We start from the raw sequence: 24,690 nt of genomic DNA, 5'->3' as shown, positions 1-24,690 counted from the left end.
CCACTTCCGTGCCACCCAGCAGGTCATTCCCTAGGCTGTAGGTGTGCTGGACATTTTTCCTCCCGAGGTGCAGCACTTTGCATTTCTCCTTGTTGAGCTGCATTCTGTTGTTTTCTGCCCACTTGTCCAACCTGTCCAGGTCTGCCTGCAGCTGTTCCCTGCCCTCCGGTGTGTCCACTTCTCCCCATAGCTTTGTGTCATCCGCAAACTTGGACAGAGTACACTTCACTCCCTTGTCCAAGTCGCTGATGAAGACATTAAAGAGTATCGGTCCAAGGACCGAGCCCTGCGGGACCCCACTGCCCACACCCTTCCAGGTCGAAACCGACCCATCCACCACGACTCTCTGAGTGCGACCCTCTAGCCACTTCGTCACCCATCGGACTGTGTAGTCATCCACATCACAACCTCTTAATTTGTTCACCAGTATGGTGTGGGATACCGTATCGAATGCCTTCCTGAAGTCTAAGTATACAACATCCACCCCTCCTCCTGTGTCCAGGCGTTTCATAACCTGGTCATAGAAAGAGACTAGATTAGTCAGGCACGATCTACCTGCCACAAACCCGTGCTGGTTTTCCCTCAGCATAATTTTTCCTGCCAGGCTCTCGCAAATGTGAGCCTTGATAATTTTTTCAAAGACTTTGCCAAGGATGGAGGTGAGACTGACTGGCCTATAGTTGCCTGGGTCCTCCTTCCTCCCCTTCTTGAAAATGGGGACCACATTGGCCCTTTTCCAGTCCTCCGGGACTTGGCCCGTGCACCACGAGTGTTCAAATATTCCTGCCAGTGGCTGTGCAATGATGTCGGCCAGTGCCTTCAGTACCCTCGGATGGAGCTCATCTGGGCCTGCCGACTTAAAGGCATCCAGTTCTTCCAAGTGACTCAGCACCATCTCAGGGTCTACGCATGGTAGTCTGGCGCCTTGCTTCTGCCTCTCTACAACCCCAGTGAGACTTGTCGTGCCCTTCACTTAGGAACACTGAGGCAAAGAAGTCATTGAGGAGTTCAGCCTTGTCCCCCCTGTCCGTCACCAATTGCTTCTGCCCATTTAGTAGTGGTCCTATTCCTCCCTGGGCCTTTCTTTTACTCCCTATATATCTAAAAAACAATTTCTTGTTGTCCTTTACTTGGGATGCCATCCTCAGCTCCATGGTAGATTCATAGATGTTAGGGTCGGAAGGGACCTCAATAGATCATCGAGTCCGACCCCCTTTGGCTTTGGCCGATCTAACTGCCTCCCTACAAGCGCGAGCAGAGGAGGTATACTCCTCTTTGGTGATCTCTCCCTGTTTCCACTTTTTATGTGCTCCCCTTTTGGCCCGTAGGCTGCTCTGGATTTCTCTGGTCAGCCAAGGAAGCCTCCTGGCCCCTTTCCCTCTTTTTCCTCACATCGGGATTGTCTCCCTTTGTGCCCAAAGGATCATTTCCTTAAGGCACAGCCACCCTTCTTGGGCTCCCATCCCATCAAAACTCCTACTCTGCAGTGTGTCCTTGACTAATCGCCTGAGTTCATTGAAATCAGCTTTCCTAAAGTCTAGCACTTTCACCCTACTAGTTACCTTAGCCACTCGACGTCTTATGAAAAATTCTATTATTAGGTGATCACTGTCCCCCAGATGGCTACCGATCTGTAGGTCCCCTACCATGTCATCCCCCGTTGCCAATACCAGATCTAGTAAGGCATTCCCCCTAGTGGGACCGTGTACCTCCTGTGTCAGGTGGAGGTCCTGTACACAGGTTAGAAACCTGAGTGAATGGTGGGACTTTGCTGTCTGCGTCTCCCAGCAGATGTCTGGGTAGTTTATCCTGACCACTTATCGAGAAGAAAGAAATGGTCTTATGGTTAAAGTTACAGGACTGGAAGTCCAGATACTCAGTTGCCTCCCACCTCCCCTCCCAGCTATTCCAGTAAGGAAATGGAACAATGTTTACGAGCAGTTTCAAGAGTGGAGGCAGAGCTACCGATTCAGAGCCTGCAGAAGTTTTTAATATTATAACTGCTACATCTCCAGAAGCCTGTAGTGATAAAAAAAGTGAGCTACATCACCTTAACTTTAACCCAGGATGAAGCATTTGATTACTTGTTTTGCTATAAGTTTCCTGTATTGCATGGTTCACAGCAACAGCTCCCCCCCACCCTTTTGAAAATGCACTGAGTGAACTCCTTCACACCCTAACTTTCTGAATTTTAAAAGTTTAAGTTAGTTTCACATGCAATACCTAGTAGCTTGGTTGTTCAGTCACATCTTCTACTTAAAAAAAAATGTCAAAAACCAAAACAGACATACTTACTTCTCCCTGATAAAACTGAATATGCAGTAAGTCACATTATGCCAGGTGGTTACCCAAACACCTAAATTTAGAGAGTTTCCCTCTAACTGACTGTCATAGTATGTAAGATTAATAATTTCCATGGTCTCCATCCTATTCCACTGGATAAAATGGAAAAGGGAACTAAACCTAGCTTTGGAACTCTGTACTTCCATTAGCTATTAGGAGAAGTTCTGAAGACAAAGTACAGCCCTTAAAAAGAAAAAATAGTGCTCATTTTACTCAACATGAAAGGTTTCAAGTTAAAAAAAACTAACATAGTCACAGTACTACAACAGATACTACAGGAGCTGCTGAAATCAAGTTTATTTGGTAGGGAGCGGAAGGGAGGGAACCAAACGAATGATAGATTTTGCTCTAAAATTTTTCATAAAACAAAAAAGAAAGCCTAGGTGTCAAGATCTAACTATTTTCTGTCGACATAGTTAAATATCTACAAAACACGTTTATTTTCATACTTTGATTCGATAACATTCAATTATACTATTTCCTGGGGGTGAAAAGGAGAGATAGGAGGCTATTTTTTCTGAGGCAATACAAAAAGATCTCCAGGATCTAATCAGGAGATTTTTTGCTCTGGTCCTGCCAGGCAGGTACTGTATGTACATCATGGTCTTTGGAGGTTACTATGTTTTGCTTTTTTTCCATGGACAGATGGATACTTGCACAACTGGTCCGTGGTACGTGTTAACAGATTTATTATAATTACTTTATATGACAAAAATTTGCTGGTGGTACTTAAGGTAGTGGATAAAGGTATTCTTTTTCAACAAGGGCTGACCATTACTTTTAATACTGCACTATTGTAGTTAGGCTAACATACGTCTGAGGGTGAACCAATATATTTTTAGATTATGCAAATGGATCCAAGATCCTAAATTATTAAAAGACTATATGCAGAGGATTAGAAATAAGGTGGATAGTTTCAAAACTTAGTTCAATGGACACAAATCCTTTTGGTACTACTGTAAACTACATCTGACTAGAAGGCTCAGTGCATTGTGGGGCTACTTGTGGCTCCTATAAAATACTACAATGTGGCAACCTCCAGAGTAAGGCGAGTATACCATGCCTCAAAACCCTAGGCCCCACTGCTTTGTGGGTACTCCTTGGTTGGAGAAAGGCTAAGGGACATCACCCTGACAAACACATCCTCGCTGAGGCATTAGGCAGTTAGCAGCAACTCTAATCTGTTGCCCTCTTGTAGAAGCTACAATCATTGAGGTACCAAACGTCTGCATTTGGTCTGGCCTTTGGACTCTGTCTCAGTGGTCTAAAGGTGGGGAGAGAGGGGAGATCTAGGGCAGCCTCCTCTCCTCCATATTCTTGCCTAGGCTGCATAGACCTCTTATGCATATACCATGATCCAGAGGATCAACAGTTGCCAAGAAGTAAGAACTGGGGGAGGGAGGAAATATTACATCTGTCAGAGCCTGTTTCATAGGTATTTCTTTTCCCACTTCACAAGCACTTAAAGTCTTTCAGAGTGCTGCATCTTTCATGCTGTTCATGAAGTCATTCCTTAACCAGAGAAAGATTCCTGAACTCCATTTCAGGTTTCTTAAGTATTCTTTATTGGATTAGGGTGATGTCTTAAATTCAGACATCAACAACAACTTTAAGTGATATCAGTGGAGCCAGGATTGGACCCCCAATCTTACTTATACTGATTAAATATCTCATGTCATTTACATTCCTTGGATTTTCCATCAGTACTACAACCAGGGCCAAAAAATCCTAAAGCCAATACATGGTTATATTTAACAATTCTTAGGTTTTTGTTGTTTGGGGTGGGGAGGGGCGTGGGGGGGGGGTGTTGTGTGTTTTTTGTAGGGGCTGTTTTCTATTAAAAACAAACAAGCAAGAACAAAACTAAAAAACAAAAAGCAAAACAAAAAAACCCGGTTCTGTGAGGAAGTCTGAGATCCACAACTGTTAAGTCTGTGTCCCATTTTAAAGATCAGGGAATAGAAGTACAAGATTAAGTTGTTCAAGATCAAAAAACTGCTTTGCCAACTAATTCCCTGTCATGGCAGTGGTACAGTATTGGCAATGCACTCATCTCCCCTGGTTTTACCAATGACTTGTTACAGGGTGTTACTGGTATTCCATCTATTGATTCTTGTACCTGTGGGTGAAGGTTTGAACTGGCAATTCCAGGAGATTCCTTCAGTTAACAATTGCCTATTAATTCAAGGGAGTGGGTGCTATGATGAGGGGATCCTTTCCAGTCCTTTGTTCCAAAATTTTAGGTCCTTTTATTTTGAAGGCACTTACTATGCAATGAAGTTTTTGTTTTTTTCTTGTTTTAAGAAGCAAGCACCAGGTGACTTCCACCAGATAGATTAAAGGACAAATAATCAACCTTTTACGCAAGAGAGATTACAGTTCTTAGGTTTTGACTACATCAGTGGAATAGATATAGAGGTTTGGGTTCATTGTTTTATTTAAAAGATTCAAAGGAGTTTGAGTTCTGCACTAACTTGCACTCCTTGCTACTACAAAGAACATTGTGATTAGATACATTTCTTTTAACATTAATTTGTAATCATCATAGTTTTTGACACACACGTGTCTTCTGCAAGGCTACTCCTAAGAATAGTTGGGTTTTTGTCCCAATTTCAATAGACATAAAAGAGAGACAGGGAGGCTGAGACATGTACCAGTATAAAATGAATGTCAGTCAGAAAAGACTGCAGGATATGCTAGAGAGAGAATAATGAATTACATTGTTTTTAATACATTTTTCAAACAAATAGTAAAGTCTACCATTGATTGTTTTGAACCAGTTTGAGGAGTTGAGACAAGTAAGTTCAGGTAGACGGCAGACACTTTAATAGCCAATAGATTGAAATGCGCCACATAAATAAATATCATATGAAGAGCCGGGGGGGGGAAGAGGCTGCATGGAAGGAAGAGGTGGCAGGAAGGATTTCTAAACATTTAAGCTTTATCATACAAGAAACCACTTGTCTCCCCCCCCCCTTATGAATTAATATTTTTTAATAAATAAGCTATTTATGAACATTTCTGTTGTTGCATCTCTACAGAATGTTGCCAAATAAAATGTACATCTCAGAGAGATGCAATACTAAGTCCTTCAAGTACCTTACAACATATTTAAGGTCATTATACATAAGAAGTACTTTCATTTTTTACAAACATTTCTTCAAGCAATAGAAGTTTCCCCATCTATTACTGAAAGAACACATATATCCCTGGACAAATGTGTACCTATAAGGAATTTTTTTCTTATTATAAGAGTGTTTGCTTTGTGAAAAGATTTAATTTATGTCAGATCATTTGAAAATTAGTTCAATTTTGATTAGGTCAGTAGTAGTGTACTATTCCAAATCAAGAAGTCACATTTTACTTTTTTCCCCCTACTTTTTTAAGGACGCAGGAACAAAAGAAATATCCAAGTTAACCAAATAGCTGTAGAAAGGAAAAAAATAGAACAGGCATTTCCAAAAGTCAGCCCTTAAACCAAAGCAAGCATTAAAGTAAAGTAATATTATAAACAGGTATAAGTAAGTATTTACAGACTGAACATACCTGATTTATTTTTCAGTCCTGAGATGTTCATACAGAGAAATTTCCTTATATAGGCTCAGACTTGACTATTGTGCACTAGCTGTTAAGACTGAAGTTAATAACCACCAGAGTATTTTTCCTAGCTGTAATGGGTCAACCCTCGGGGAGTTGTCTTCTATCTTAATTATCAGTGACAGAGAGCATAAAGAAAACCCTCCTCCTAACTTCATCAGCAGTTATAAGGGGGGGTGGGGAGGGGGTGCTTGACCATTACAGTCAGCCATATGGAATTAGTTAATTGTTACCAACAGAGTGTTTCACACCTGAGAGAATATACAAGTCTCTCTTTGATTCTTTAGCGTGTCACCAATTGGCAGAGATTCAGGTTATTTTTAAGAAATGCTAGGTTTCCCTACTCTTCTCTTTGATGATTACCAGAGTGACAGGTTTGCCAAGGCCTCCTGAGCAGGCAAGAAAACATTGCTAATAAAAACAGTCGTTCTTGTGAAAACCCCTGAATAAACAGAAAGGAATTAAACTCCTTTAATCATCCAACACTGACCTTGGGTGCTTGTACTCTTTGTTTAGAAGCTGTGATTTATATTACATGTAATCAGAGCGCCCTGCAACCTTCATGATTAAATTGCTGCTACTGAACAAATGTGTTATTTAGTATACAGTTATTAATTATGGATGGCTACTAAGTGAAGATTTATGGTAATTACCTACAATTAACCTTTGCTGATATTTTTATTCTAAAAAGTTCTGATTTTAAAGACTAACTAAAAGAGCTCCCCTGCTGCAGAAACATCAATTCAATGGTGCAGTATAGTTTATCTCATTGCTAGGGCTCCTGGCGCTCTGCGGCATGAGGGGGCCACAATCCACTCCAGCAATCCTTGAATCCTTGTGACAACAGTAGTGTGCTCTTTCATTAGGGTAGCAAAGTTCCCATTTATTGATAATCTATCTACACACACAACTATTTCTCATAATTGAACAAACTACAATAATCATCGTAGCGCTTGTGGATGATTGTTTTTAGCTATGATTAGTTTTGAGATAACAGCTCTCCAAAGAAAGGAAGCAGAGAAGTTTGTAAGTAATATCAATAGCTTAACCTCGCTGGCTCCCAGGTCTCAGCTGAATTGTTCTCCAAGTTGCCTAACTCTTCTCTCTTTCTATTCTCTAGCTACAAGCTGGACCCCAGTTCTTGTTCCCTGGAACAATGCTGTGCGTACACTGTAATCTAATTAATTTCTCACTGTGTTGAAAGCTGCAGATCATGTCTCTACAGCCCAGTCAGGGAGTACAGGAACTTGGCATTAAGGTATAATAAGCAGAATGTGGGCAGCTGGTAAACTTCACTTGCAGGTTTTTGCTTAGCACCGTATACTTGCTGGTTAGCTCTATTGGCGAGGCAGCATTTTAAATTGGGGGATACGGGCTCCGAGGAACTTGGTTAATAGGTCATGTTCTTGGGAGTTGATGCTTCTACCAGCTAACTCTTCTCCTGATCTTTCTTGCCCAGCCTTAAGACACCTAACACTAAAATACTTAAAACATTAGCCTGCACTTTCACTTTTAAGATAGGTCTGGGACAATTACTTGACTTGTTATTATTATTATTAAATCTTAATGGGCTACTACTGAGATGTAAGTGGCTTGATAAAACAGGCTGTTCAACTGCTTGAATGGGCTCGTGGGTAGGAGAGCTGGAATTAGGGGAGTGGAAAGTTACGACCAGTGAGACAAAGGAATGATAAAGGAGGGATTTTAAAAGATCTGATGATGATTATGATGATGATAGGCAATCACTCGCAAATGAGTAAGATTGTCTTCTGAGGACAATGTAGTGAAAATGTAGTGTACTCAATGTAGTGAGTCCGCAGGTGGCTCCATAGCCCATTTCTAGATCCACATGTCTTGTTGCAGCGAGGAGAGGTGTTTCCAGGAGGGATGGGCACTGTGTTGCTGTGTTGGATGTTCGGATGTCCTTTTTGCCTGTTGTTCTTTTCCTGTTCTGCCTGTCTACAAGCTATTTCAAAGTGTTGAGGTCCCTCCCAGAGAGCCTTCCTCCATTTTGGTCGGTCCTGAGCAAGGGTCTTAAGTGTTGATGTCAATGTTACACCTCTTCATGTTTGCCTTCAGGGTGTCTTTGAAGCGCTTTCTTTGCCCTCTGCTACTTTGCTGACCTTCTTTCACCTGTGAGAAAAAGATTCTCTTTGGCAGGTGGGAGTCAGGCATGCAAACAATATGACCTGTCCAGCGAAGTTGGTTTTGGATAATCATGATTCCAATGGTGTTGGAATTTGCTTCGGCCAACATGCTGATGTTTGTGCGTCTATCCTCCCAGCTAATCCGAATGATCTTGCAAAGGCACTGTCGGTGGTATTTTTCCAAGCTCTTGAGATATCTTCTGTATGTGGTCCAAGTTTCCGAGCCATACAGCAGAGTTGGAATGACAATGACTCGATAAATCAAGAGCTTAATTTCAGCAAGGATGTCATGATTTAAGAAGACTTTCTTACTCAGATGCCCAAAGGCTGCGCTCGCACATTTCAAGCGGTGTTGCATTTTCGTGTCAATGTCTGCCTTCAATGAAAGATGGCTTCCAAGATAGGCAATGTGATCCACGTTCTCCAGCAATTCTCCATTGATTTGAATGGGTGGGGGGCATTGTTTCTTCATTTGGAGCAGGTTAGTAAAGGACTTGCATTTTCCTGATGTTTAGAGTTAGGCTGATACTCTTGTAGACTTCCAAGAATACATTAAGAATGGTTTGGGGGTCCATTTCAGATTGAGCAACAACAGCAGCAGCATCCGCATACCGAAGCTCCATTATGGATGTTGTTGTGGTTTTAGTTTTGGACTTGAGTCTGTTGAGGTTGACAAGTCTTCTGTCCATCCTATTTACAATTTCAATTCCAGGTGGGAGCTTTCTGTCAATGAGGTGCAATATGGTGGAGACAAAGGGATGATAAAGGAGGGATTTAAAAAGATCTTATAGGTGGATAGTGGGCAGTGGATTAACTGTTGTTAGCAGAAGCACAGTAGCTGCAGGTTCAAACTAAAATCACAAAGCCTTTTTAAAAGGCTTTTTAAGTGTAGATGAATACTCTCAGGGCTGTATGAGCAAAATCAAGGGGTGTTGTATGATTTGTCTGATGATCTGTATCCTCTTATGCTTTAAATGAAAATAATTGTCTTATAGAGAAACTTGCCAAAGCTTATCCGTGCCTGTGTCTGTTTGCTTGCAATTATCACACGCTTTTTGAAGTTACACTGTAAATCAGAAGGCTGGCACCCGTGATGAGATTCTATGAAAGGTAGTATTTCTGCTGCGTTGAGAGGCTGAGGAGTCAGGGCTGGAGCCTATGCACAGGCAGCTGTACAGTGGGCTTCATTTCTTAGGTGTGTACTAGACAGTTATCGTAGCAGAGTAGTATGCTGAGAATCCCCCAAATTGAAAGGCAGTGTTGGGACTATGCCAAGACTCCCAAAGAATAAAATATGCAGGAATCCAGTGGCTGGATCCCCTGAGAGCAATATGATGAGGGACCAACCAAGGGTACTTTATCAAATGCATTGAATTACTACTATCTTGTATTAGCATATTACCTAGGAGCTCTACTTGTGAACAAGGATCCCCTTGTGCTGAGTGAATGCTTCACAAATAGAGAACAAAAAATTTTTGTGCCCCAAAGAGGTTACAATTTCAGTGTAAAAGGAGAAAACAGATGAGGAAATGCATGGAAGCAGCAAATCAGTACAGTGGGCAGTGGACTCAGCACACCAACCAGCCTAGCCCTTGACAAGTCACTTTTGCAGGATGTTTGCAGGAAGTTCCTCCTAAGCATTTGGAGTGGTGGAGAAGAAAGCATGAAGTGCTTCTTTGAGAATGGCAATTAGGTTGGTATCATTGGCTGACTGGAGACTGGACTGGACATTTCAGTACTGAATGAAAGATGGTAGGGTGAGAGAAGACTAAAAAGGGCCTTGAAAGGGGAGAAAAGTATGCATGTTTGATGCCATAGAAGAGAGAGTGACAATGCTCAGGTGCAAAGGGAAGGGACAACACAGTCAAAGTAATAGATTAGGACAGAGATCTTTGCAAGCAGCATTTTAAATGGAGATGAATAGGGCAAGACGATGTTTGGCAAGGTCACAGATGTTTCAATAAGCAATTTAGGGATGATAGGGCCATAGCTGGGAAGTTAAATGATTCTTTGCATCAGTCTTCACTCCAGAGACTACTGAGGAGATTCCCACACTTCTTCTTAGCCAATAGATTTGAAGAGTTAAATTAAAATTAAGTGACAATACAGGAGATTTTAGAACAAATAAAAAATCAAACATTATGAAGTCAGAAGGTCTGGACTGCATTCACTCAAGAAGTGGCAACGCACAGGGGGTGCATGGGAGAGCACCGGCGCACCAGCTGACCAGCCGCGCTTGCCACTGAGGCAATAGGCGGGGGCAGGTGGGAGTGCTGGTGCCCCCACTGCAAGCGCCAGCCGATCGCTGCAGCCGCTTCTGGGAGTGGCTGTGGTGATCAGCCAGCGTGGGATCACCTGGGGGACCTCCCCCAAATCCACAGGATTGCCCGCAGGGCCCCATTCGGCAAGACTGGTCGGGGGGGTACATGCCCCCCCTAAGGCGGCACCAGTCACCCATGCACCCAAGGGTTCTGAAGGGACTCAAATACAAAACTGCAGAAGTATTGGCAGTAGTATGTAACTTATCATTGCAAACAGCTTCTATGCCACAGAACTGCTGGGTTGCTGAACTAACATCCATCTTCAAAAAGGGCTCCAGAGGTGAACTTCAGAACTAGAGCAGTGACTCTTACCCATGGCATGGATAAATATAACATGTTGGAGAATAGCCAGCATATTTTTTGTAAAAGGAAATCATCTCACCACTTTGCTGGAGTTCTTTCATAGATTCATAGATGTTAGGGTCGGAAGGGACCTCAATAGATCATCGAGTCCAACCCCCTGCATAAGCAGGAAAGAGTGCTGGGTCTAGATGACCCCAGCTAGATGCTCATCTAACCTCCTCTTGAAGACCCCCAGGGTAGGGGAGAGCACCATATCCCTTGGGAGCCCGTTCCAGACCCTGGCCACTCTAACTGTGAAGAAGTTCTTCCTAATGTCCAATCTAAATCTGCTCTCTGCTAGCTTGTGGCCATTGTTTCTTGTAACCCCCGGGGGCGCCTTGGTGAATAAATACTCACCAATTCCCTTCTGTGCCCCCGTGATGAACTTATAGGCAGCCACAAGGTCGCCTCTCAACCTTCTCTTGCGGAGGCTGAAAAGATCCAGTTTCTCTAGTCTCTCCTCGTAGGTCTTGGTCTGCAAGCCCTTAACCATATGAGTGGCCTTTCTCTGGACCCTCTCCAGGTTATCCGCATCCTTCTTGAATTGCGGCGCCCAGAATTGCACGCAGTACTCCAACTGCGGTCTGACCAGCGCCTGATAGAGGGGAATTATCACCTCCTTGGACCTATTCGTCATGCATCTGCTGATGCACGATAAAGTGCCGCTGGCTTTTTTGATGGCTTCATCACGCTGCCGACTCATGTTCATCTTGGAGTCCACTAGGACTCCGAGATCCCTTTCCACCTCTGTGCCACCCAGCAGGTCATTCCCTAGGCTGTAGGTGTGCTGGACATTTTTCCTCCCTAGGTGCAGCACTTTGCATTTCTCCTTGTTGAACTGCATCCTGTTGTTTTCTGCCCACTTGTCCAACCTGTCCAGGTCTGCCTGCAGCTGTTCCCTGCCCTCCGGCGTGTCCACATCTCCCCATAGCTTTGTGTCATCTGCAAACTTGGACAGAGTACATTTGACTCCCTCGTCCAAGTCACTGATGAAGACATTAAAGAGTATCGGTCCAAGGACCGAGCCCTGCGGGACCCCACTGCCCACACCCTTCCAGGTCGAGACCGACCCATCCACCACGACTCTCTGGGTGCGGCCCTCCAGCCAATTCGCCACCCACCGGACTGTGTAGTCATCCAAGTCACAGCCTCTTAACTTGTTCACCAGTATGGTGTGGGATACCGTATCGAAGGCCTTCCTGAAGTCCAAGTATACGACATCCACCCCTCCTCCTGTGTCCAGGCGTTTCGTAACCTGGTCATAGAAAGAGACTAGATTGGTCAGGCACGATCTGCCCACCACAAACCCGTGCTGGTTTCCCCTCAGCATAATTTGTCCTGCTGGGCTCTCACAAATGTGAGCCTTGATAATTTTTTCAAAGACTTTGCCAAGGATGGAGGTGAGACTGACTGGCCTATAGTTGCCTGGGTCCTCCTTCCTCCCCTTCTTGAAAATGGGGACCACGTTGGCCCTTTTCCAGTCCTCCGGGACTTGGCCTGTGCGCCACGAGCATTCAAATATTCCCGCCAGTGGCTCTGCAATGACGTCGGCCAGTGCCTTCAGCACCCTTGGATGGAGCTCATCCGGGCCTGCCGACTTAAAGGCATCCAGTTCTTCCAAGTGACTCTGCACCATTTCAGGATCTACGCATGGAAGTCTGGCGCCTTGCTGCTGCCTCTCTACAACCCCAGTGAGAGACTTGTCGTGTCCCTCGCTTAGGAACACTGAGGCAAAGAACTCGTTGAGGAGTTCAGCCTTGTCCCCCCTGTCCGTCACCAATTGCTTCTGTCCATTCAGTAGGGGTCCTATTCCTCCCTGGGCCTTCCTTTTACTCCCTATATATCTAAAAAACAGTTTCTTGTTGTCTTTTACTTGGGATGCCATCCTCAGCTCCATGGTAGCTTTGGTCCGTCTAACTGCCTCCCTGCAAGCACGAGCAGAGGAGGTATATTCATCTTTGGTAATCTCTCCGTTTCCACTTTTTATGTGCTCCCCTTTTGGCCCTTAGGCTGCCCTGGATTTCTGTGGTCAGCCAGGGAAGCCTCCTGGCCCCTTTCCCTCTTTTGCCTCGCACAGGGATCGTCTTGCTTTGTGCCCGAAGGATCGTTTCCTTAAGGCACAGCCACCCTTCTTGGGCTTCCATCTCTTCAAATCTCCTACTCCGCAGTGCGTCCTTGACTAATCGCCTGAGTTCATTGAAATCAGCTTTCCTAAAGTCTAGCACTTTCACCCTACTAGTTACCTTACCCACTCGACGTCTTATGGTGAATTCTAATATTAGGTGATCACTGTCTCCCAAATGGCTACCGATCTGGAGGTCCGCTACCATGTCATCTCCTGTTGCCAATACCAGATCCAGTATGGCATTCCCCCTAGTGGGACCGTGTACCTCCTGTGTCAGGTGGAGGTCCTGTACACAGGTTAGAAACCTGCGCGAGCGATGGGACTTTGCTGTCTGTGACTCCCAGCAGATGTCCGGGTAGTTTAGGTCCCCCATGACTACCACCTCTTTAGCTTTTATGGTCTCCGAGATTTGCCTCAGGAGCCCCGAATCTCTTTCTTCCCCTTGATGTGGGGGTCTGTAGCAGACCCCTACCACCAAATCGCTTTCTCCTTGCCCCCCATGTAGCCTAACCCACAATCCTTCTACTTCCTCATCCTTTGATTCCGTCTTGATGAGGGTTGATGTATATTGCTCACTGACATAGAGCGCAACCCCTCCCCCTTTCTTCCCCGACCTGTCCTTTCTGTACAGTCTATAGCCCTCAATATGTACCACCCAGTCATGGGATGAATCCCACCAGGTCTCTGTTAGCCCCACTAAGTCATAGGTGTTTAGTGCAAGCAGGAGCGCTAGTTCATCCTGCTTGTTCCCCATGCTCCTAGCATTAGTATATAGGCACTTGAGCCCTGCGACTGGTGCCTTTGCTGCCCCCCTTTGAGAGTGTTAACAAGCAGGTGGACAAGGAGGAGCCAGTTGATGTAATATATTTGGATTTTCAAAAAGTAGATGTTCTCCTGAGGAAGTACTAGATGTGACCTCATCTTCACTTCTTTGAAAAGTGGCATTGCTAACCCATATGCTCTTTGCCTTAGTGCCGGGTACAGCCGCTTGCCAGCTGGAACTTTTTTGTATTATAGAAGTGCTTAGGGTTTCTGTGTTAGTCACTATACAAACATGTGCTCCTGCCCCAAGGACCTTGATAACTACTTAACTATTGGTCATTCAGTATTAAATTTAAATAAATGACCTTCCTTCTAGGAAGTGATCTATTATATCTACTGGGAGTTTAAGAGTTTTCTGTGGGGTTTTTGTGGGTTATAGCAGATGTTTCCATGTACTGAGAAACGAGTACCATAAAAGCCAGTTGCTCTTTAACCACTGAACTCTGCTCCTAAAGCACCCCAGATCGAGTTGCACAGAATAAAGCAAATACAAGGAAGTCAAAGAAAAGCAATCTTGTAAAGTAACTCCCAAAGGGTTTTAATTAAAAAAACACTCTCTGTAGAACAAGTTTGTTTTCATTTAGACTGAATTCTGACTGCTGCATATTGTAATCAATGAAAGCATATATATGCTAATAAACTCAAGTTCTAGACTGCTAGCCCCCAGAAGTTAAAAAAATCACTTCAAATGAGAAGAGTGTAGAACAAACAGTGGGCTAAATGAATACTATGCCTTAAGACGGAGTTAAAAAAAACCAACCCAATAGATGATAAATATCCTGTGCTTCCAGTAGACAGGTGTTTACTTGTCACTTCTTAAAAAAATGTATTACTAAGGGTAGTTGACTAAGAACAGGAAGAAGCCAAGAGATATATATGGTAAAGAATATTGCATGTTATGTTACAGCTTAAAAACAGGATCCCATTATAGATTGCATGACATTTCCCTTGATTGTTGTTTAGTTTTAGGGTTTGAGCTTAATTTGTCCTTTTATGAGTTAACATTGAGGCTTGTAGCTGGCAAACAGCTACAGCACAGTCACTATAGAACACATAAACTTGTTTGTGAAGACCATACCTGCTACATTCAGATAAGCATTTTGTAACCTTATTCATTTAATTCTGAAATTTTCAAGTGTTATCCACATGCAAAATATTTACTTTCTATATATTAGGACAATCATCAAGATCACAGTATTTTTAAGTGGAAGTCCATAATGCTGACTTAGCTTATTTGTATTAGGATAGTCCTTCAGCACCCTAAGTCATGGACCCTTTTGCTAGGTGTTGTGCAAACACAGAACCAAAGACTGTTCCTGGCCCCAGGAGCTCATTTTCTAGTGTAAAACCCAAGATACGAAACGTCATGGCCTTGGCAATCTAACTAATGTCAAGATTTTCTAGAATTTTTAAGAAGGGGCTTGGGTGATAATGGGGTAGCTCTGAGGACACATTTGACAAGCCCTTCTTGAATGTGAGGGGCAATCTAGAAGAAATCACATGGGCATTAAAAATTGAGCGATAGAAGCTGGCACACTGGGCCTGAGGTGAGTGCCTACAGCTCAACAGCAAATAAGAGATAACAAGAGAGGTAAAAATCATGATTATGAAGGACCTTGTAACTAGCAACACTGAGTTATTATTTGATGTGGTAAAGCAGGGAGAACCAAAGGAAAATTCAAAGAGGGGTGAAAGAAAATGTTCTTTAATGACTACTTTCTGAATGTGATTGGAGCAAAATTGCATTTGCAAACCCACAGAGAAGGTTGCTGCAATGGGCAAAATGTAAGTCTGGATGGGTGGATGGAGAGGAAAGACAGATCTTAGCTACATAAATACAGAGACTATCAAGTTACATAAAAGTTTATTTAAGTGTCTCCAGCCCCACCAGAGGTGGAAGAAACACCAGCGAGCAATTACAAATATAAGTGAAGATACAACATACAGGAAAATTCTTTGTATGTTCCTTTTGTTTGGAATTGTTAGAAAAGGAATTATATTTAATCAGATCATCTTTTAAAATAAAAGACTGAAGTACAAAAGAGGCAATGCTCAAGCTGAACATGGAACTTTCATTTTCCTGGAGGTGCGTTTTGGCGTTTTGGGAGCTTTCTCCACTGATTTGATCAGCTTGCTGCCTTTAGAAGTCGCAGACTTTGCTTCTAACGTTTTGGGAGTCTCTTTCAGGTCCTTGTCTTTTACTGTGTTCTTCGGGGTCCTCAGCTTCTTGCCTTGTTTCTGTTGACTGAGGGTCTGCAAATCTGTCTCTTCAGCCAATTTAAGTCTTGTTTTTGGAGTCTCCTGAGCCTGTAATGTCATCTTTCTTTTACCAATGGGACTTCTAGTCTTGACACCTTTTTTAGGACCCTGATTTGGTTCAGCATTCTGTAGAATAAAAAGAAGAAAAGGTAGCATCATTCAAAGAAATAAAAAAGAAAAAAAAAGGCTCTCAGAAAGAGGATGACGAGCACGTAAGCACTGACATCAGTGTTGTCCACTGACTCCACTGCCCGCTAGCTTAGTCTAATTTAGACAGAGGGAGGGTTACTGCAAACCAATTGAACCACAAACAGTTTAAAAGATAAAAGAAACCCTGTGTGATACTTTACAGAGAACAAACAGACTTAATGTGCACGTGTAGTTTATAAATCCAGGAATAGTACGCTGCATTTTCAAACAGCTTTATTGCTTGCATTATTTATCTACTTTCTCTTGACTGGGTATACAAGATGGACTTTTCAAGCCTGCCTAACTGGTCACGGTCAGAGATATGAATGCTATCTATCTTTATAACTATTTGGTTAATTACATGTTCCCAAATATCTCTATTCCCAACAATGGCAAATTCAATACTGACAGCTCACTGAAGCTGTCAGTCTTTTATAACTTTTGGTTCATGCTAATAACAAAGGCATGAATTTGATGCTGTTTTTCCCCAGAAGTGGTGACCTGCACTCAGGCAGAAGCACGCAGCATTAAAGAATCGCCATAGGCAGGTTTCAAAGATCCTTTCCCTTATTTTTCAAATCGAGGCAGATGGCCAATTTTGTGGGCAGATCACAGGGCTGGCCGCTATTTTTGCCAGCTTATTGCAGCAGCTCCCCCCCCCCCCCCAAAAAAAACCCAAAAAACCTGATTGGCTAGGGGGCTAAGTGGCCCTGCCCTTCACTTCTGATTGGTTGAAAGGCCCATCTACCATGCCCCCTCACACCTCGCTGGAGGGGAAGCATTGTAGGACAGGCGGCCCCCACCCATCCCCCGCAGGTCATGAGGACTGTTGGCTCTCACTGGAGAGCCAGCATCTTATTTTTAGCAAGTTTCCCCCCCCCGAAGATTTCATGGACAATGCCCAATTTTGAGATTTCCATGAAACTGCAGACTGAGTAGGTCCCTACTTATTCTGACTCGCACTAGGAAATTACAAGCAATTCTTGATGTCAAAACGTGTGTGTGTGTGTTGGGATTGGGGAAACGCACAGGCAAGATACCCATGTCCAGAGTGATACTTGGAGCATGATACTATTCAGTCACAGGGAAACTGATTTCCCTCAATTTAAAGAAGATTAGACGTCCTGAGAGCAAAAGACACAGAGGTTATACAGCAATTTCCACAGTGAAGTTTTAACATAGAAGCCTGTTGATTTTAATGAATGTCGTTTCAGAGTGGCAAAATGAATGGCTAACATCCCATTTTTCTTTAAAAACAGCTTCCCTCAATCCATAATTGGGGCTTGTAACAAAACGTAGAAACAGAGAATCCCTTGTTCTTGCAACACCCGAAAGGGCTGACTACCTGCTTCACTCCATGTGAAGTAGACAGCCCCCCAAACACAAGGTCAGACATCATTCAGCTCGCCCACTGCTTTCTATGAGCTTGTCACAGGCCTTTTCCTTTCTAAAGTTCTTCACATCCTGTCAAGATATTGTACTTCAACTGAACAAAACTTAGATTCTGGTAAAATAGGATTACCTCTTGCCCATTTATACCCGCTGTTTGAATAGGAACTAGTTCTGGAATTTCTTCATCATTCTTATTATCTGATTCTTTTATTACCACTTCTGCTTTTCTCTTCTGTTCAGTTTCAGGCTCCTTAGCAGCAGCAGCATCACTTTTGTCAGCTGTCGCTTCAGCTTTCCTTGGAGTCTGCTGTGCAACTGCCTTCTTCTGCTTCCGTTTCTTTTCTTTCTTTTTCTTACATGGATAATTAAAATCATATTTTAGCAAGATATACCTAACCCCACATTTTATTACAAGTGCCAATTCATTTTATTGCAAGCCCAAGAATGAACTGATTATTTTAGACCTTCCACAGCTTTTCTTCTTCTTCAATAAGAGAATGTTATAAAGAATTAATACTAACTTGGATCTTGCCATTCAGCAGTCTGACTTGGCAAGCACACCTGAGCAAAGGAAAAAATTATGTGAATTTCACTTTCAGAAAAAAGAAGAATTTCTCCTTGGATACCTTACCCAACATGTAGTAATCCTATATACAAATACATTATTACACATACCCCTACAGTAATCATGTATATAAAAACATGTCTTTTAATAAATATATACACATCCCTCTTGATAGCAAATCACACTCAAAATTGTGAAGTTTTTCAAAAACAGAGGGGAGTAACAGCCCGGACCAGTTACAGGGCATAGCACAACATAAAACAGGGAGATCAACTGCAATAGTCAATGTGAAGAAATATGTAATATTTTCTTCAACTGGACTAAATTGGTGAAATAACCTCCAAATTAAGTCAAAAGTTTACCTTTTTTCCTGAAAGTTCATTACTTACTTTTGACTAGTTATTTCAAATGAGGATTAACTGACATATCCTCATCTGCTTATGAATTAATAGGAATACTATACTTATTTTATATTCATTTTTGCCTTATAAAAATAACACAAGTCCAGTGACCTGATCTCAAATAGCTGTAAGGCCATAATCTCTGCTCCCAAACCAACAGTTTCAGGCAAGAGACTGGCAACACTACTGGGCTCCATCCTTATTTCTGTATTTGCCATTATCTCAAGTGCAAACAGTGGTTGTCCATTACCACTGTTCACACCTGACTCTATGCTGTTTCAGGTACTGTAAGAAGCAGCATTTGTAGTGCATCCTAGCTATGGATATCTGTGCCTCCCTATTAGAATACATAATGTGACCAAATAAATGTGTATGAAAACACTCTAATCTCTGCAGACTGCCATTTAGCCAGTAGCTCGAACACTTTCATCTTGTGACAAGTTGCTCTACAGAACAAGTTAGCAGTTTTTACCTGTCCATCCTTTCTATGACCAGATGGCTGCTTCTCAAGCTCATCTAAATTGGAGACTGGCGAGTTAAAGATTGGAAGGGCAACCGATTTGAAAGTTTTGAGGTGAAGAACTTTAATATTTTTCCCCTTCTGCAACAATAAAAAGTAAATAAAGATGGAGCATAGCTGAAACCTAGTCCACTTCACATAATAATTTAATAAAAAACAGTACCTTTGGCAACTTATCAGCAATCACCCCAACTGCAGCAACAATGTTTTCTAACAACTCATCAGCTCCCATTCCTGTATGACCTACGCGTGCTGTACTGAAAGAAAAGGATGTATATAATTTTTATTCTGGCAAACACTAATCCTACAGCAAGGTTACCTAGTGTTAATTTACTGGCTTATAGGTGATCTGAATAAAAACCAAAAAAAAGCTGCCAGGCTTTGCAAAAATTCATGGTAACAGCAACAATCAAATTTAAAGAGGCCTTCTTTCCTCTCTCTATGACATTCTGCATCAATAACCAATTGTAATTAAGTTGTAGACATCTCTAGACAGATGATACAAAGGGGAACTCTATCAAGAAATGGTAGAAGCAAGCTGCTGATCTCTGAAAAACATTACTCCGAAGTTGGTCAAGCATGTCAGGGCAATTTTATTGTCATAGTGGAGAGAGGTCAAAGAGAAAATGATATAGACATTTCCTAAAAAGAAAAATCACTATTTTTTTTCTATAAAACCCAAAGTCCATTCCAGATCCTGTGCATTTTGGCAAATTTTAACCTCAGTTTGTTCTTGGACCTACTGAAGGCAAAGTAGATGCATTAATTTAACATTGTATCTTGTTCCTACTCTTAAGAAAATATATTTTTTTCACATTTAATACTTACTAACAGCAGCCCTTGTTGGTAACTTGAAGTATAGTTCCTCGGATACATTTGTTTATCTCCCTAGCAAGATTTTTGGCTTTCAGGTTTACAGACAAAGGTGTTCTAAAAAAAAGAAAGAGGAAGGAGGGAAACGGATGCGTAACTTCACTAAAAACAGTTCAGCTCTCAAAGATAATCTGTTATAAATATCCACAAGAGACTTGCCTTTTACTTCTATAAAACTGTTTGCCTAGATGTGAAGGCAAAAGTCTTCTAATTCGGTCATCAGACAGAAAAAGATCGAATCTGTTCAGGAGACGACGCTTTGCTTCATACGGTTTATACTCTTGTGTGAGAGTTTTGTAAGGAATGATCTGTATCATAAGAAGCGAGTTAGGTTGAAACTGTTTTCAAGATTGAGAATGTCTTGTTACAGCTCCATACATATGATTGTCAATACTGCTGGTCCGTTAAAACTTCAATAGTAAAATAGTCTATTGCCTTCTCTACTTTACAGACAATTACACAAACTGTACTTTAAAACAATGTTTAAAAGATATTGAGGTTAAAAAAAAAAAAAAGAAATTAATGTAAATCTGCTACATGGAAAAGCATTCCATCAAAATAGAATTTGAGCACATGCAGTTATATGTACATGAAGATAAAACCATTTCTAAAAATGAGATTTTACTTTTCTCTTATTTTCCCTTTTTTACTCAGTAGCATAAAACTATGTAGCTTGCAGAGCTACAGTGGAGTGAACTGTTTTTGCTTTATTCATGTCAAACAAATCTGATTGTTAAACATTCTTCTTCTTTTTTTTTTTTTTTAATTACAAACTTGTTGTTTTGGTCATCAGGAGCTAAAAGTGAAATTAGACTAGAAGTAGCTGAAAAAGTTTTAAAAAATGTTCCTGTATTATTACAAACAAATGATATATCAGAATCCCTCATTGTCCCTACCTGGCTGATATTTGTGACCCCATTCTGTTTTAAGAGTTTCTTGTACAAGTTTTCAGTCTGTTCCGCAGATAATTCAGGCTCATCCTTTGTAAACAGGCAAATTTCAGATGTTTCTGGTCGAATAACATGAGGCAGTGGTCTATAACAAAGTGACGAGATGGGAGGCAATTTGCTAAGTCAGACAGACTTTCTCTTTACACAAAGCCAGACCTAGTAAGCATTTTAAAATTACTGTACCAATGAGCGTAAGTGCTAAAGACCTTGGTCCACAACTCTATATAAAATGCAAAAAGTACTAAGTATCTGCAATGAGATCCGTAGGTCTGCTACCAGTTCATAAGAATCTAAACACATGCAAGTCTTTGTAGGTTCAGAGCTTTAAACAGATTGGGGCTCTAACTTGTCGTGCAGTATTAGCGTAGCACAGAATAAGGAAACTTTGCAGTGATTGGCAATGGGGCTGATTAATAAACACACTGAGCCTTTATTTCTTGAACTAGGAAAAATAGGTACCAAACAGCACAAAAGCCAACAAGACAGGCACACAGGACACGCATAGGCTCTGTTAATAGTAAATCTTGCTTCATTTACCTCGCTGATCCAACTGACTAAGTGAAAAGGGCAAAAGAGATGCCCATTCACATAGCAAACGTCCCCAAGAATGCTTGGGCAGCACCACAAACGTGGGAGACTACTAAAAGTTCTTGAAACTGATAAAATATGGTTTTATTTTGACAGTGGAGTGAGGGAGGTTAACAGAGATCACATAGGCCACTGTCACAAAGTGCCACGGTATGGCAGAGCAGATGAGAAACACTGGCCCTGGAGCTAGAGCAGGGGGTGGGCAAAACATGGCCTGTGGGCTGAATCCAGCCCAACAATTTGATCTGGCCCGTGGGTGGATGGCCTCCAACTCACTGGATCTGGCCTGTGGGTGCCTGGTGGCTCCAGTTGCTATGTGGTGCTGGGCGGGCAGGGGGGACTGCTTCTGCCCAGCAGTATCAGACATCAGCTACGCACCTGGACAGGGTGCCCGCCACAGTGGTTGGGTGTCAGCATCACGGGTGGATGCTGCAGGCAGGTTCAGTTCAGACACAGAACCTGCCAGTGGTGCCCAGGTGTGGTCATCTGGCCAGGTGCCCGGGGGATTGGAAACTGGCTAATATGGTCCCAATTTTCAAGAAAGGGAGGAAGGAGGACCCAAGTAACTATAGGCCTGTAAGCCTCCCCTCAGTGCTCAGGAAGATCTTGGAGAGAATCATCAAGGAGCATATCTATGGGGGGCCTGCAGGGGAGATCATGCTCAGGGGCAATCAGCATGGGTTCATCAAGGGCAGGTCCTGCCTGACCAACCTGACTGCCTTTTATGACCAAGTAACTAAATCCTTGGATGATGGTGTCGCTGTGGACATAGTCTTTCTGGACTTTAAGAAGGCCTTTGACACTGTCTCTCACCCCATCCTCATCAATAAATTAAGTGACTGTGGCATTGATGCCTACACAGTTGGATGGGTAAAAAATTGGCTGATGGGGCGCACCCAGAGTAGTGGTGGACAGGTTGTACTCAACCTGGCAAGGTGTGAGCAGTGGGGTACCCCTGGGCTCGGTCCTCGGGCCTGCGCCGTTTAACATCTTCATCAGCGACTTGGACGAGGGGGTGGAAAGCACGTTGTCTAAGTTTGCTGATGACACTAAGATGTGGGGCGAGGTGGACACACTTGAAGGGAGAGAGAGGCTGCAACTAGATTTAGACAGACTACAAAAGTGGGCAGATGAGAATAGGATGGGGTTCAACGTAGACAAATGCAGGGTGCTGCACCTTGGGAGAAGGAATCCACAGCATACATACAGGCTGGGGAGTTCCCCTCTTGAAAGCACAGAGGTGGAAAGGGATCTTGAGGAGTCATTACTGACTCCCAAGATGAACATGAGCCGCCAATGCCAGACCGCAGCCAGCAAGGCCAGCCATGCCTTGTCATGCATCCAAAGGTGCATCTCAAGCCAGTCCAGAGAGGTGATCCTCCCCCTCTATGCGACTTTGCTCAGGCCGCAGTTGGAGTACTGCGTCCAGTACTGGGCACCGCACTTCAAAAGGGATGTGGCCAGCCTGGAGAGGGTTCAGAGGAGGGCCACCCAGTTGGTGAGAGGGCAGCAGGACAGGCCCTACGAGGAGAGACTGAAGGACCTGAACCTGTTCATCCTCAGCAAGAGGAGGCTGAGGGGGGACCTGGTGGCTGCCTACAAACTCATCAGGGGAGATCAACAGCAAATAGGCAGAGCCCTTTTCTCTCCAGCACCACCTGGGGGGACAAGGAACAATGGTAATAAGCTGATGGAGAATAGGTTTAGGTTAGAGATCAGAAGGCAATATTTTACAGTTAGGGTGGCCAAAATCTGGAACCAACTTCCCAGGGAAGTGGTCCTCACCCCTACCTTGGGCAAATTCAAGAGGAGGTTGGATGATCACCTGTCTGGGGTCTTGTGAACCCAGCATTCATTCCTGCCTGTGGCAGGGGGTCAGGCTAGATGATCTGTTCAGGTCCCTCCCGACCCGAGCTACTATGAAACACTGCTGACTCGCTGCCAACCCAGAGCCCCGACCCAGACCCTGCGCACCCAGGCAGGAGCTGCTGTTCCGCTGGGCAGGTGGTATCATCTTTGTCTTTTCTCCCTCTCCTTCCTTCCCTCCAGCCCCAGCAGAAGCCACAGTTCACCGGAGGCCCCGATGCTCAGCTGCGGACCTGGACAGACACCGCGAGGTCAGTGTCAGCCTCAGCAGCGGTTGGGATGCTGCCCCTGCCTGGGTCTGCGGCCGAGCCTCAGGGCCCCGGGGAAAGTGTGGCTTCCGCCAGGGTCTGGAGGGAGAGAGACGGATGCGGCCCCCGACAGGCCCCACAATGAGCTCGGGTCCCTCCAGGCGAAGGAGCCCCGAGCCCGCGAGAAGGCAGTGTGGCCGGCCGAGTCCTCACATGAATAATGAGCGCTCGCGCGGGGGGATCTTCCACACCGTCACCATCAAGTAGAGGTTCTCGCTCCCGCCCAGGAGCGGCTTCTCCGCGCTGGCCCGGGCCGCGACGTAGGCGAGCAGAGCCTGGACGGCCTTTCGCACCTGCAGGAGCACAAGCACTGGGGGCAGCTCGAGTCGAGGCGGCCGAGCCCCGGCCTCGAGGGCCGTCCCGCCACCCCGCGCTGCCCCCAGCCCGGTACCTGCGCGCGGTCCAGCCCCTCCGGCGGCTCCGCCATAGCGCCGAGCCCACGTACAGCACCACCACCGCCGCACCCACGTGGAGCTGGCGCGCCCGGATGGCGTCACAGCGGGGCCAGGCGAACTTCCGGGGCGGGACTTCCTCTCACGTTCACTTCCGGGCCGGAGCCGCCTGTGCTGTCCGCTGCCCTCTGCCTTCCCCCGCGGCCGCCGAGCAGGGCGGGTTGCAGATGGAGGCAATCCGAGGCCGCGGCCGGTTGCCCCGCCCGGGCGAGGCGAGGCGAGGCTGCTCGGGGCTTTCCCAGGCCCGAAGGGCGCGTGTCGGAGCTGAGCACGTGGCTCTGCGGCTCCGAGTCAGAGCGGCCCGTCGCGGGGCAACAGGAGCGGAAGTGGGGTCGGGCAGGAACCGGCCTTGCTCCTGGTGCTCCCCGTGGAGCTGCTCAGGACGAGTCCGGTGGTGGCGCTGGCCGGAGCAGGCAGTGAGCCTAGCTGGCCTGGTGGGATTTGCTGGGAGGTGTCACGTGCGAGGGATGAAACTCGCGTTTCCAATCCGACTTCCGTCACAAAACGAAATAAAAGCGGGGGCGGGGCGGGGCCCTTGGAGCCAACCGGCTGGGTGGGGAACTCCCTCCTGCACCGGTGAGATGACAGGGCTTGTCCTGGCAGGGGGGGTCTTTCATACGCCTGGAAATA

General features: G+C 44.5%; 1 protein-coding gene across 1 annotated transcript; it reads right to left on the bottom strand.

Annotated features, from left to right (window-relative positions):
• Window positions 1-15,544: 15,544 nt before the first annotated feature.
• On the bottom strand, window positions 15,545-24,484 carry RSL1D1 (ribosomal L1 domain containing 1). The gene is made up of 9 exons (XM_006275316.4): window positions 24,000-24,484; window positions 23,762-23,901; window positions 20,793-20,931; window positions 20,056-20,204; window positions 19,852-19,953; window positions 19,187-19,280; window positions 18,976-19,104; window positions 17,668-17,889; window positions 15,545-16,082 (listed from the first exon to the last, which is right to left on the bottom strand). The coding sequence occupies exons 1-9, from the start codon at window positions 24,033-24,035 to the stop codon at window positions 15,750-15,752; spliced, it is 1,344 nt and encodes a 447-aa protein (XP_006275378.1). The 5' UTR covers window positions 24,036-24,484; the 3' UTR covers window positions 15,545-15,749.
• Window positions 24,485-24,690: the final 206 nt, after the last annotated feature.

The sequence above is a fragment of the Alligator mississippiensis genome, chromosome 13 (genome assembly GCF_030867095.1).
Source record: "Alligator mississippiensis isolate rAllMis1 chromosome 13, rAllMis1, whole genome shotgun sequence".
NCBI classification, from domain to species: Eukaryota; Metazoa; Chordata; order Crocodylia; family Alligatoridae; genus Alligator; species Alligator mississippiensis.
Note: the sequence above shows the minus strand (reverse complement) of the source record. Positions and strands in the feature narration are given on the sequence as shown.

Bases quoted from the DNA above. Each gene is read 5' to 3' on its own strand.
- RSL1D1 (XM_006275316.4), bottom strand. From the start codon at position 24,035: ATGGCGGAGCCGCCGGAGGGGCTGGACCGCGCGCAG. The intron at 20,932-23,761 runs GTGAGGACTCGG...ACTTTGTTATAG, and splicing joins CGCGAGCGCTCATTATTCAT to ACCACTGCCTCATGTTATTC. The intron at 19,105-19,186 runs GTACTGTTTTTT...TTATTGTTGCAG, and splicing joins TTGCTGATAAGTTGCCAAAG to AAGGGGAAAAATATTAAAGT.